Source organism: Chiloscyllium plagiosum, chromosome 32 (genome assembly GCF_004010195.1).
Source record: "Chiloscyllium plagiosum isolate BGI_BamShark_2017 chromosome 32, ASM401019v2, whole genome shotgun sequence".
NCBI classification, from domain to species: domain Eukaryota; kingdom Metazoa; phylum Chordata; class Chondrichthyes; order Orectolobiformes; family Hemiscylliidae; genus Chiloscyllium; species Chiloscyllium plagiosum.
This window is the reverse complement of record NC_057741.1, coordinates 40,253,992-40,267,270: the sequence shown is the minus strand read 5'-3', so window position 1 is coordinate 40,267,270 and position 13,279 is coordinate 40,253,992. Positions and strand designations below refer to the sequence as shown.

At 44.2% G+C, this 13,279-nt stretch overlaps 1 protein-coding gene across 6 annotated transcripts in view; it reads left to right on the top strand.

Annotated features, from left to right (window-relative positions):
* LOC122539543 (serine/threonine-protein phosphatase 2B catalytic subunit alpha isoform) overlaps nt 1-13,279 on the top strand; it is a 306,563-nt gene that overhangs the window by 195,499 nt on the left and 97,785 nt on the right. For all 6 annotated transcript variants that reach the window (XM_043674506.1, XM_043674511.1, XM_043674512.1 and 3 more), the window contains exons 4-5: nt 2,060-2,171; nt 9,873-10,018. In XM_043674506.1, coding sequence (XP_043530441.1) covers nt 2,060-2,171; nt 9,873-10,018 — 258 coding nt within the window. The remainder of the gene's footprint in view (nt 1-2,059; nt 2,172-9,872; nt 10,019-13,279) is intronic.

Genomic DNA, 13,279 nt, shown 5'->3' with positions numbered 1-13,279 from the left:
ATAATTTTTCACGTAATTCTTTTCTGTTCCACAATTTGAAAACAATCTTTGGTCAATATTATTGGTGTAGGGAACGGGGACCTAGACTAGAACTAAAACAAATCAATGCAAGAGGAATTGAGTTGTCTTGAAGCCCCGGTTTTAATGACTTTCTGTTCATTTCATCAAACATCACAGACTGGGGATCATTAATCTCTCTCGCCTGAGTCACTGTGTTATCCTCTGCTCTCAAAACACTCTTCATGGTTCATTTTACTGTCAAATTAAAATATTGAAGGGTAAGGTCAGCAGGGCTCCAAGGTAACCTCATAAAATGGTATTAAGAATGACATTATTTCATGAATCTCATCTGTCTCTCTCTAATGAAAAGCATTGCAGCATATGCCTGTTGTTTATTGTTTGAAGTATGCAGGGTGTTGCACCCGGGGATGGTCCAGGTTGTCAGTGGAATGTTCTGATGGTGATTGATCGGGACCTGAATCTGATCAACTCCAGAAATCACCAAACATCCAGGTTGCCTGCTGCTGTGTCTCTAGACCAGTGGGATGAGTTTTTCAGCGAAAGCCCATTCGTTCTTCAGAGTATCTTTACTGAGCGCACGGCAGCAAGCAGTCTACAGAGTGCATTTAAAACAACTGTCTATGAATTGCAGGAAAATTCTAGATCCAATCTGCAGTAGGTGCTAGATTATTTGTTAAACAAAATGCAGAGAGTCACTCACAGACACATGTGAGTTGGAGATATTTTTTAATCGACCTGTTCAGAGATGTTCTGACACACCTCTGGCGCAGGTGAGAGTTGAACCTGGGCTCCTTGTCCAGAGGAGTCCTTGTGCCACAGGAGTCCAATATATAAGTTATATGAGTGAGTTACATTAGTCCAGTTTGTACTGTCTCAAGATGTGATCGATGAGGGTTATCAAATCATCTCCCTCCAGACCAGGAATAGCAATGTCACAGCCAGCATCGACTGACATTGAATTGAAAGCAGGTTAGATAATATGTTTGTAATACTGCCCTCTGTGATAGATGTGTACTGGAAACAAGACTCCTAAAGTTCCAGTGCTTCCTTTTGATTTAATTTTGCGAAGATGGGGGAGAATCGGATGGACCCCAGCCATCAGCATAATGAAGGAAGAGTTTGAGCAGTGGTTTCTGCAGGAGCTTTCTGAGTGAGAAACTAACTCATACGCTCGAGTCAAAACAGCGGAGAAATCCAATTTGCAATTCAAATAAGTCAAATTAAAACCCAACTGTTTGCATTTACATAGTGACTTTAATCAAATAAAACATCCTGGGGCACTTCATTCAAGTGTTCTCAGAGAAGGTTTGGCAGCAGTACATGTGAAGATGTGCACACACACCTGGGTTTAGTTAACACATTTCTAATTCCTAGAAGTATTTGACTAGATACTAACTGTTTCAAAGTGTAATTCCTGCACATTTTTCACAAAAGGCATTGCCGTTCCCACTGGTGTAAATTGCAATAGTCCACGTCATGAACAAAATTCAGTGAATTGGCTGCAAGAGCAGTTCTGTGGCTGGGAATCCTGCAGCGAGTAACCAACCTCCCGACTCCCCACTTGCCCTGGATGGGGGCAGCTCCAACAACACTCAAGAAGCTCGATACCATCCAGGACAAAGTAGCCGCTTGATTGGCAACACAGCCCCAAACATTCACTCCCTCCAGCACCGACGCTCAGTAGCAGCAGTGTGTACCATCTACAAGATGCTCTGCAGAAATTCACCAAAGATCCTTAGATCCCACAACCATTTCCATCTAGAAAGGCAATGACAGTGGATATACCGGAACACCTCCAAACCATTCACCATCCTGACTTGGAAATATATCGCCATTCCTTCACTGTCACTGAGTCAAAATCGTGAGCCAAGTGGGCTGCGGGAGTTCCTGAAGGCAGCTGATTACCTTGTCCAAGGGGATTGGGGACGGGTAAGAAATGTTTGCAGTGATGCCCATTTGATGAACACTGCTCACTAATATGTACAGTCCCTGTGATGATCATCTCCATAATTCACGTCCTTTCTCTCTCATTTTCCAGTGTGTGTTGTACCTTTGGGCCTTGAAAATCTTATATCCAAAAACGTTGTTTTTACTTCGTGGAAACCATGAATGTCGGCATTTGACGGAATATTTCACTTTTAAACAAGAATGTAAGTATGAGCTGTGCCTCATTCGGGTGGGTTAACAAGGCTGTTTGTGAAAACCTTCATTAATGACTGTTTCGAGCTCAGCCAGGATATTGTACCCAATTCTGAGCACCATTGTTTATATAAATTGCCAAGGCCCCTCAGAGGGTGTAGAGATTACCCCAAACAGGACCGGGACTGAGGGACTAATGTGAATGTACAGAGACTGGAGAAATTGGGATTTTTCTCCTTCGAGCAGAAATGGTTATGGGTAGATTTAATATAGATGATCAAGATGGATGTGTTTCATTCATGTGGAGAAACTGCTTCCAATGACAGGAGATGTAGGAGCGAAGGACCCAGCTTTAAGGCAATTGACCTTAATGACAGAGGGAGCTAATTTTTCTTGATGCAGTAAGTGGTTGTGATCTGGAACATGCTGCCTGAAAGGGCAGTGGAAGCAAGCTCTCCTACAACCCTCCTAAAATTTGGGGACCCACTTGTGGTACAGTGGTAGTGTTCCTATCTCTGGACTAGGAGGCCAGGGTCCTACCTGCTCCAAAGGTGTGTAATACATCTCTGAATAGGTTGGTTAGAAAAATCCATTAAATTTTGAAAACAAAAGGAAATTTGGTCAAATACTTGACAGTTTGGGAAAGCAGGCTATGGTGCCATTAGATGACTTTCAAAGACACAGGTATGATTGGCCAAATGTTGCTCCATTACCTTCTATGTTTCTGTGACCTGCTTTTATCACGCCAAAGGAACAGGTAAAAAGCTACAGTTTGAAGTGACTGATGATGTCCCCAGAAAACCTCTTGTAAAGCCTGACATTGTTTCGGAGGTTGTCTCATTGCGGCCTGATCTCTGTCTCCCTCTGCTTCAGGCTAAGGCCAGAATAATACTGTGGCTTGGAGTATGACTAGCACACCCCAAGTGAGAACAGGCAGCCAGATCAGTCACATTTAATTTTTAAAAAAATAAATGGACTAATATTTGAGGCAAGGATACAAGGAGAAAGTTAACCAGAGTGTGAAGTTCTTTATAATCCGTTGTCAAAGTGAAGGCTGACACTGAAGGTGCATCAAGACCATCTCTCTTTCCCACCGAGTGCTTCTCCAGAGAGGTACTCCACAAAGTGCCTGAGTGTGACTTGATTCATCAAAAACACTGGGACACAGTGGCATCACACATTGCAACTACAGAGCATATTCACAGTGGTTTATAGTTTGCTTGACTCTTGTTGCGTGTTGGAATGCCTGAGGAGAGTCTTGTGGGTTCTGTTGCTGTCAAGTGTATAGTTTGTTTAAAAAAAAGTGTTGAAACTTATTACCAACTACAGGTTATTCTGCTAAAACATGCTATTCATCAATGTGAATTGGCTGTAAGGCTGAAAGGGTGAATTTCTAAAATGTGTTGGCGATAACACGATTGCTAGTACTTTAAGTGCACTTTTTATTACAGGATATTTCTACAGTGTGGGGTCATACAGGAACATAACCACTGCATTATAAAAGAGCTACCTGTAATGTCGCTCTCGCTGTCACTCTTGCTTGCTCTGTGTGTGTGTCTCCCTCTGTCTCCCCCTTTGTGTCTGTCTCTCGCGCTCTCTCTCTCACTTGCAAACCTTACTGACTGGCTACCAAGCAAACCCAGCTTTGTCACCCTGTAAAATGCACTGGGTTTCAATAACTCCACTGAATCAGAATTGGTTTGATGCCAACAACTTTCAATTTTTTTTATAGACCTTCTTTGGTTTGCCACTGAACTTTATAGGAGCTTGGAGGCTTGGTGGCCAACAGCTTGACCAAAGAGTTGAGTTTTAAGGAACGTCTCAAGAAGGGTAGAGAACGGAGAATTCTAAAGCTTCAGATCTGGACAGTTTAAGATGCAGTTATCATCTGGGGAAGGATAGCAAACTGAGATGCTTGAGGCCAGAACAGGAGATAAGCAGAGATCAGGGAATACTGCAGGGTGGGAGGACATTTAAGAGACTGAAAGCTTCTGAATGCATTATTTGATAAACTGTTTTGAGAAGGAGATACAATTCTTTCAGCCCACCTTGCCCATAATATTCAAGATGAATAGATTTAAATAACTTTCAATAAATATGCATCATGCTAGGAGTTATCCAAACTATTTCCATCAAAATTGGAAGTTTCCTCCCATTGACTTTGCACAGGATCACACTGAGATGAGATCAGATTTGTAACTGTGTAGGAACCATCCACTGAAACAGTGAAGGAAAGGAGAACAATTGTGGCTGAGTTCCATTTCTGTTCAGAACCTTTTTCCTCTGTGTGCTTAAATACTGGCCCCAAAATAGAGAATGTTATTGTTTAATGGTGATCAATCCTGTGAACTCCTATGGGATCGTGGTGTCATGAAGATGTAGAGGTGTAATGTACCTTTAAGAGAGTTGAAAAGCTAGCAAGGACTGACAAAACTCAGAATCCTGAACAAGGTAACAATGTAACACTTGGTCGAAAGAAATAGCAGCAGATAGGTTACCATGATACAAAAAACAAATTCAAATTCGGCCAGTCAGTTTAAGTTATACCCAAAATACCAAAACCCAATCAAATTTGAATTTGGTATTTTGATAATGTTAAAAACAATGAAACAGTCTGATGTTTTGGGGTATAAAAGTGGACATTTTGAACAGTCATGGGGAGAACTGTCAAAAACCACCAAATGTAGACTGCTAGCTGAAGAGCTCTCTGGAAGGTACCTGTCTGTGGGGAGTTTGTGCAACACAACATCGAGGCTGACCTGGAGAGAATCTACAGAGGAAAATTTACAAAAGAGCTGACTGGTTTTGAAACATGATTACATTTTTTTTTGTGTATCTTAATCAAGATCTTTTAACAGACTAGTATTGTAGAGTGGGAGGTAAAAGATGGGTTTAAAAAAAGGAGTTGTAAATAATTGTTGGTTTTAATGTTCTTTATTGGACTTAAAGAATAAAGTTGTTAATTTTTCTTTAATTCGTGACCTCTGGGATAGTTCTTTGCCTTTTGAATTTTACCAGATTACAGTATGGGGTGAATATTTTCTGTGATGCTGGTTTAAGTTGGGAGAGGGGTTTACCCCATGTCTTACCAAGTGGGGCTAATTCTGATTGGACTGGTAGAATGGACAGATGTGTGGCAGTTGGGATTTTGTGAAGTGGTTCGTTCTGGCAAAAGACACAAATCACAGAATTGGTGCAACACAGAATGGGCCATTCAGCCCATTGAATCAGGCTCTCCAAATGAGCAATGCATCTCCCACCATTCTGCTGCCTTTTCCCTGTAACCGTACTCATTTTTCCTCTTCCGGTAACCACTTCATTCCCTTTTGAATGTCTGAATTGAGCCTCCCTCTGCCACACTCTCAGTGCAATCCAGACCCTATCCCCCATGCTGCAGGGACATTTGTCCTTGTGTTGCATTTGCTTCTTTTAAATCTATCTGCTCTGGTTCTTGATCTTTGAACAAGTGGAAACATTCTCTCCCTGTTGACTGTGGTCAGGCTAGTGTCTGAATGCTTCGACCAAATCTCCCCTGGGCTTTCCTTTCTCCAAGGAGAATCATCCCAGCTTCTCTCATCTCCTCAAATCAGAAATTCCTTAATCCTGGAATCATTCTCATAAACTTCTGCACACTCTCCAATGCCTTTGACCCCCTTTCTAAAGTGCAATGCCCAGAACTGGACACAGTGCTCCACCTGAGATCTAACTAGTGTTTTGTATAACCTTCTGTTTGAACTGTTGGGGGTGGACAATGTGGACCTAATGGTGAAGGACAGTTTGGGAGTGTGTGCAGGAACAGAGCGATGTGAGAGCTCAGTTCTGAGAGTTTGAAGGTGCCAGAAAAAATTGAAAGTGATTCACAAAGCGTGTGGCATCTGGGGCTTGAAAAGGCATCAAGTGCAAAACAGCAAGGTTATTGTGGACTTGGCTGAGCTCTGGTTAGTGCATCCAAGCTTAGACTCAATACTTGAGGAAGGATGTGAGATTGTGTGTAAAGGAGACATTGTAATTGAGGACGGAGGATTTTTGCTACAAGGTCAGATTGATGTTCTCTTTGAAGCACGTGAGATTAAAAGGAGGTTTGATCGAGGTGTTTAACTTTAGTTTGGATAAGATAGATGAGGAAATCCTCCTGTTAGACAATAGGACACCACCTTAGGGTTTTGAGAAAGTGCTGCAGAGGATCAGGTGAGAGTGGGTTATTTTGATGGAGTGAGTGGAAACAGCCTGGAACTCTCTGCCTGTACGTTGGAGAGGGTGGGACTGGAATCTGAGACAATCGATAATTTCCAAAGGACATTGAATGGTCATTACTGCCCACACTTTCACCCCGTATGGTTCTCTCCAGGCACACCCCAAAGGCTCCGCCATGACTCTGTGTATATCCAGTTATATTACCAGGGAAGACCATTCATCCTTTCCAGGTTGCTCTGCCATTCAATGAGACCATTGTCCTCGAGTCATACAGCACAGAAACAGATCCTTTGGCCCAACTTGTCCATGCCAACCAGATATTCTAAACTAATTTTGTCCCATTTGCCAGCATTTGGCCCATGTCTCTCTAAACCCTTCCTATTCATATGCCCATCCAGATGCCTTTTAAATGTTGTAATTGTACCAACCTCCTTCACTTCCTCTGGCAGCTCATTCCACACATGCATCACCCTCTGTGTGAAAAGGTTTCCCCTCCGATTCTTTTTAAATCTTTCCCCTCTTGCCCTAAACCTATGCCCTCTAGTTCTGGACTCCCCCACCCCAGGGAAAAGACTTTGTCTATTTACCCTATGCATGTCCCTCATAATTTTGTAAACCTCTATAAGGTCACCCCTCAGTCTCCAACACTCCAGGGAAAACAGCCTCAGCCTGTTCAGCCTCTCCCTTTAGTTCAAATCCTCCAAACCTGGCAACATCCTTGTAAATCCTTTCTGAACCCTTTCAAGTTTCACAACATCTTTCCTACATCAGGGAGACCAGAATTTAATGCAGTATTGTAAAAGTGACCTAACCAATGTCTCGTATAGCTACAACATGACTTCCCAACTCCTATCCTCAATGCACTGACAAAGCAAGTGTATCAAATGTCTTCTTCACTACCCTGTCTACCTGTTGGTCTGTAATCAGAATTCTATCCATTAGTGAACAAAACTCTTCCCAATATTAACTAGTGGTGCACTAGTAACTGTCAATTATGGAAGAGAATTCCAACCCTCTGCCGGAATCAATATTGCCTGGTTTTACTTGGAAGAGCGTCTGCTGCTGTAAGCTGAAACCCCAGGCCATGAGTTTCCCCAAAGAGCAGTAACCTCTTCTTGAGGGCTGGTGCTGAGACTCTGGGCGTGGGCTGACCAGGTCCTTCTCAGCTGGAACATGACCTCAAGAGACAGCGGCCAGCATTCCATTTGCCTGTTTGATGAGCTTTGCCTTCCTCTCCATGACAATATAACTTCAAATAGTCTCTTTGCACCAACACTCTTTCTAGTTCTTGAGCATTTGGAAAGCTCTCCCTCACACTCCCTGCATCTGAAGGTACTGTGATGATCGACAGTGTACCTCATGGCCCAGTCAGTTCCCTATTGGCTGTTCGGCCTCCTTCAGAGCGGTACCTTTTGGAAAGGCTTCTCTCCCACCAAGTCTATCGTTTATAATCCTCAGTGGCTCAGATGTTCGTCACTCACGCCCAGAAAAACCCTCACTATCGTGAAAGCTCTCCCTATCTCTGTCAGCCCCTCCAGTCCCTACATCCCTCCCTATCTGTGTAACCTCCTCCTGCCTCTAAACCCCCTCCCAGTCTCTGTAACCTCTTCCAGTCCCTACACCCCCTCCCTGTCTCTGTGATCCCCTCCAGCTCCTACACCCCCTCACTAGCCCTGTAACCTCCTCCTACACCCTCCCTCTCTCCAATTATAATTTCCCTCCCTTGAGCTGCTAACATTCTGAATTCCCTCCTTTGTCACTAGAAGATAATTGCTACCTTTGTCCTTACACTAAAGAGTAATGTGAAATAACAACTATCTTATGTGCGAGCTTTAATTACTTTCACTTTAGGTATTTATTTTCATTTATGTCTTAAACAAGTTGCATTTCACAATTTTCTCTGGAAATATTTCAGTTCCCTGGAAGAACAAGTTGTATTTTGCCTTGTGCTGCTTCCCTGAGATATCAGGTTTGGCCGGAAGCCAGTGATGTTTGTCTCGAGCAGTGATCCACTTCACAGCTTTCTAAAAATACCACCGATCCAAGGGCTCCATTCACCTGCCCCTCTCTGATCAAGTGGTGAACTAGAATAAATCAGCATTACCTTGACCTGAGCGCATCTCTGCAATCTGTAATTCTCCAAGGGACCCATATACTACATCTGAAACTGGGATAGACATTTCTTCAAATGATCAATCAGTCTGACATTGCCGTCTCTCCTCCTGTTGAGTAGTTTTGACTGTTTTGTTCAGGGTGGTTGATATATTTATGTTGTCTCTCCTACCCCCGTCTTCATCTCACCTGGTTACCACACCTGTGCCTACTGTTATTGTTCAATCCTCCCCTAACTGTATCCATACAGTTCACCTTCGTCCCACCCCCATGGGAGCAAATTGCACATTCCCCCCATTCCCCAGTGAAAGTGTCCTCTCCTGATTTTCCAGTTGGATTACTGTCCTTATTTGATGGCTGCTTGTTTTGAACGTCTTCCATGTGGGATCTTCATCTCTGTGTCTGCTGTAATGAACCCTTTTATAGTTTTAAAGACCACTGTCAGACTCCGTAATGTTTTCTTTGCTTAACGATATAAGTCCCGACCTGGTTACTCTTTCATCACAATTGTGATCTCTTCGTTCTGGTACCATCTTTTTGTACGTTTTCTCCAGTGGCTTTGCATCCTCCTTGAACATGCCGAAAAGAGCTGTTGATGGTGATCTGGTCCTTTTTTGGAGAGGGGGGAGGTGGGTAGTGGAAGGGGAGGGGTAATGAGCTCAGTTGTCTGGATGGTGACCGTCTGCTTCAGATGAGCACCGACAGTGTGATGGCTGAGGTGCATTTCCTTCCCAAGTGACCAAAGAATGGAAGGCATTGGCAAACCATCCCTGACTGTATCAGATGACAGTCAGCCCACGCAGCACAGTACTATTTGCAATGTTCACCCTTCGAAGCAAACATGCCTGAGTCCATCTTAACATAGATAATAGCAGGCCATTGGCCCATTCATTGTAGTCATAGTTGATCCTCCAACTCAGTCCCCTTCTCCTACTTTCTCTCCAGGCCCTCTATCATTTAGGATGCTTAATTAAAGTCGAATATTCCATCGACTGACCAGACCATAGGGGCTGCTCTCTCATTAGAGAAAGGCAACTGGTGGTGGTTTCACCTGAGGGTCACCGCGCCTCAAGTGAGGAGAGAGGTTGAGAAAGAGAATGGTCATCTTGGACAGAGTGGGAACCACCCTGCATTACATACAAACCAGCCATCCAGCCAACTGAGCTAACCACCTTTGTGTTTGCTTAAAACCTGAGGCACAACACTACAACTGGTTATTTAGACAAAAAATTTTTTAAAAAACAAGTTAAGGTTTTTAAGCATATCAGAGTATGTCAATCTGTGGAGGTGGACAGAACATGCCTGTCTAATCTACTTGAATTCTGTTAGAGTTGATGATGATTAACTTGCTGCATTTGTGGTTTTGATCGTATTAACTCTTAATGTGATATCTATCTGTCCAATAGGCAAAATTAAATATTCAGAACGGATATACGACGCATGCATGGATGCTTTTGACTGCCTCCCTTTGGCTGCACTGATGAATCAGCAGTTCCTGTGTGTTCACGGTGGTCTGTCTCCTGAGGTTAACACCTTAGATGATATTAAGAAAGTAAGTGCAGCCTTCCCTGCAAATAACTGTCATGTTAGTTTGTGACACTACTTATTATTTTCAATATCACATTTTCACTTCCTGGAGCTGACTACTTCACAACAGAGTCATAGAGAGGGACAGCACGGAAACAGACCCTTCAGTCCAACTCGTCCATGAATCAGTAAAACCTGAACTATCCAACATCCACATAGCACCATGAGCATTTACAGAGTGGGGGGGGAGGGGCGTTTACAGGGGGGAGGGTGTGGTGGGCGTGTGGCTGGGGGTGGAGGGTCGGGAATAGTGAGTTCTTTACAGTCAGATTCAGCTCCTTCTAAACACAGAGCATGCAGGTACTCGAAGCTTCTGAGCTTTTAACTGTCCAACCGCAGAGAATAGGTGCTCTCCTCTTGTTTTGGGGTTTAATTCTGTCTGTAACAGGCTCGTGGGTCTGATGGTCAGCTCATGGCTCAGTCCTGATGATTGACAGCTCCTCAGATCCCAGGAATGATTGCTGTCATTGGGGTCAAGTTGTATTCGCTACAATACAAATCATCATCATCATGGTCCATTCTCCCCTTTCTAATCGAAAAGGCCAACCCACAACATTTGGTTTGTTGCCAATTTCTGAAGTACTTCTGCTTTTAATAATGCTGAGAGCTGCTAGTGCTTCAGTGTTAGGAAGAGGGACTTGAATTTATATCGTGGCTATCACAGCCCCAGAGGGCAACCAAAGCACTTCACAGTCAAAGAAACACTTTCAAAGTGTAGTCCCTGGTATAATGTACAAAATGGAGCAGCCAGGATGTACTCAGCAAGATCCCACAAACCTCCGTACGATAATGACCAAATAATTTGTTTTGTAACTTTGGTTGAAGGATGAATGCTGACTGTACAGTGGCTGTTGCTTCTTTGGCATCTAACTGATTGATGAGCCTGTGTTTGATGAAAGATGGCATCTTCACCATGCTCCACTCCCTCAACTCTCTGCCAGGAGTGTCCACCTTGGTATTGTGCTTACTGTCTGGGATGGGACCTGAACCTGTAACATCCTGACTCTGAAACTGAGCGTGCTATTGTTTGGTCTGAGACTTCATAAAGCTCTGGTTAGGCCCCATTTGGAATACTGTGTCCAGTTTTGGGCCCCATACCTCAGGAAGAACTTACTGGCACTGGAATGTGTCCAGTGGAGATTCTCACAGATCATCCCTGGAATGGTAGGCCTAACACATGATGATTGGCTGAGGATCCTGGGATTGTAATCATTGGTGTTTAGAAGGTTGATGGAAGATCTAATAGAAACTTACAAGATAATACATGGCTTAGAAAAGGTGGATGCTGGGAAGTTGTTTCCATCAGGCGGGGATACTAGGTCTCGTGGGCACAGCCTTAAAATTAGAGGGGGTCAATTTAGAACAGAAATGAGGAGGCATTTCTTCAGCCAGAGGGTGGTGGGCCTGTGGAATTCATTGCCACGGAGCTCAGTGGAGGCCGGGACGTTAAATGCCTTCAAGGCAGAGATTGATTAATTCCTTGTGAGATCAAGAATTTAGGGATATGGGGAGAGTGCGGGTAAGTGGCGTTGAAATGCCCATCAGCCATGATTGAATGGTGGAGTGGACTCGATGGGCCGAATGGCCTTGTTTCCACTCTTATGTCTTATGGAGCCACAGCTGTGAGGTTACAGTATTCCACAGAAGTGAATCTGGTAACTGAGTTTTCCCCTGGGGAAGAGGAGGGAGCTCTCCTTTGATCTCATTGTGTTATAACTTGGAGCTCCCTTCATGGGTTACAGGTGTTGCCAAAAGAGAATTCCTATGAACCGCCTCTGGCCAATTAATCATTCCACCTCCCTCGTACATTGAAGGAAAGACTGTGGAATGTGTCCAGCACCTCCCGAAGCTCAGCAGCCTCCTCTCTCAAAAGGCAATACTGATGAGAATAACCCCTGGAGCAGCTCAGCCTTTTACCTACTACAGCATTGTCGACACAGACTTCCACACGACCTCGTGCAAAGGTAAGTCACCATAGTCTTAGCAGGCCATAGGGCTGCTCTCTCAGGAGAGAGAAAGAGAGGGACGACTTGCAGTGAGTTTAACCTGAGGGTCACCATGCCAACAGAGGCGAAGAAGTAGAGTCCTTCTTAGGAACCTCAGATGGTGTGAGAATTGAGTGTACAGGGCACTTGTTGTTATCCTGCTGCTGTAACGCAGTGACAGCTTATCTCTCTCACATCAACAACACACAAGTGCAAGAGAGAGCCTATCAGCAACTCCAGTGTCCCCGCTATATTCTCTGGATTCAGTGGAAGGATGATTGAATAGATGTAGCATCCTCCTTGAAGCAAGCTGCACAAACATGAGGGCAAAACTGCCCCTAGATTCTGTGACAAGATGCTGAGCAGGGCCCCCAGCCCCAGCTCTTGAACAGCCAGTGTTCTAGAGCAGAGAAAGAAAACATTGGAAAGACACTGTGAAACCTTCCTTGAAACACAGCAGCATCACTGTTAATGACTGCCTGGAGATCACTAACAATCATCCAAAATAACTGATCAAGTTGCCTCATACAGAGGAGCTCAGTGCTTTAACAATGAGGCAGAATGAAGGAAGAGGTCCTATTGCCTGAGGGATGTCCTCTGACCCCTAATCAAATGGGTTAAAAATTGGTCTGTTCAGTTACATGAAGATCCAAGGCAGATACTCGCAACTGGGATCAGGTGTCATCTTTGGATTGAGGGACGACAGATGTCGAATCGATCGCAGCTGGACAGATTATTAAATAACTGAGTGATGGGCCTTAGGAAGGATTTATTCCCAACCTGAACTTAATTAAACAGTGACTGATGTCGTTGCAGTGTTGGAACCGTTACTCATTTCTGTCTGTCGAGTTGGGAGGGGCTTCCAATGTGGGGGCATTGGAGACACAGATGGTAGACCAAGTGGGGTCATAGAGTCGCAGAGATGTACAGCACAGAATCAGACTCTTCAGTCCAACTCTTTCATGCCAACCAGATATCCAAACCCAATCTAGTCCCACCTGCCAGCACCCAGTCCATATTCCTCCAAACCCTTTCCTGTTGTTATACCCATCCAGATGCCTTTTAAATGTTGCAATTGTACCAGCCTCCACCACTTCCTCTGGCAACTCATTCCATACACGTACCACCCTCTGTGTGAAAATGTTGCCCCTTAGGTCTTTTTTATACTCCTCCCCCCCCCCCCCCCCCCCCCCCAACCCTAGACCTATGCCCTCTATTTCTGGTCTCTCTCCACCCCAGGG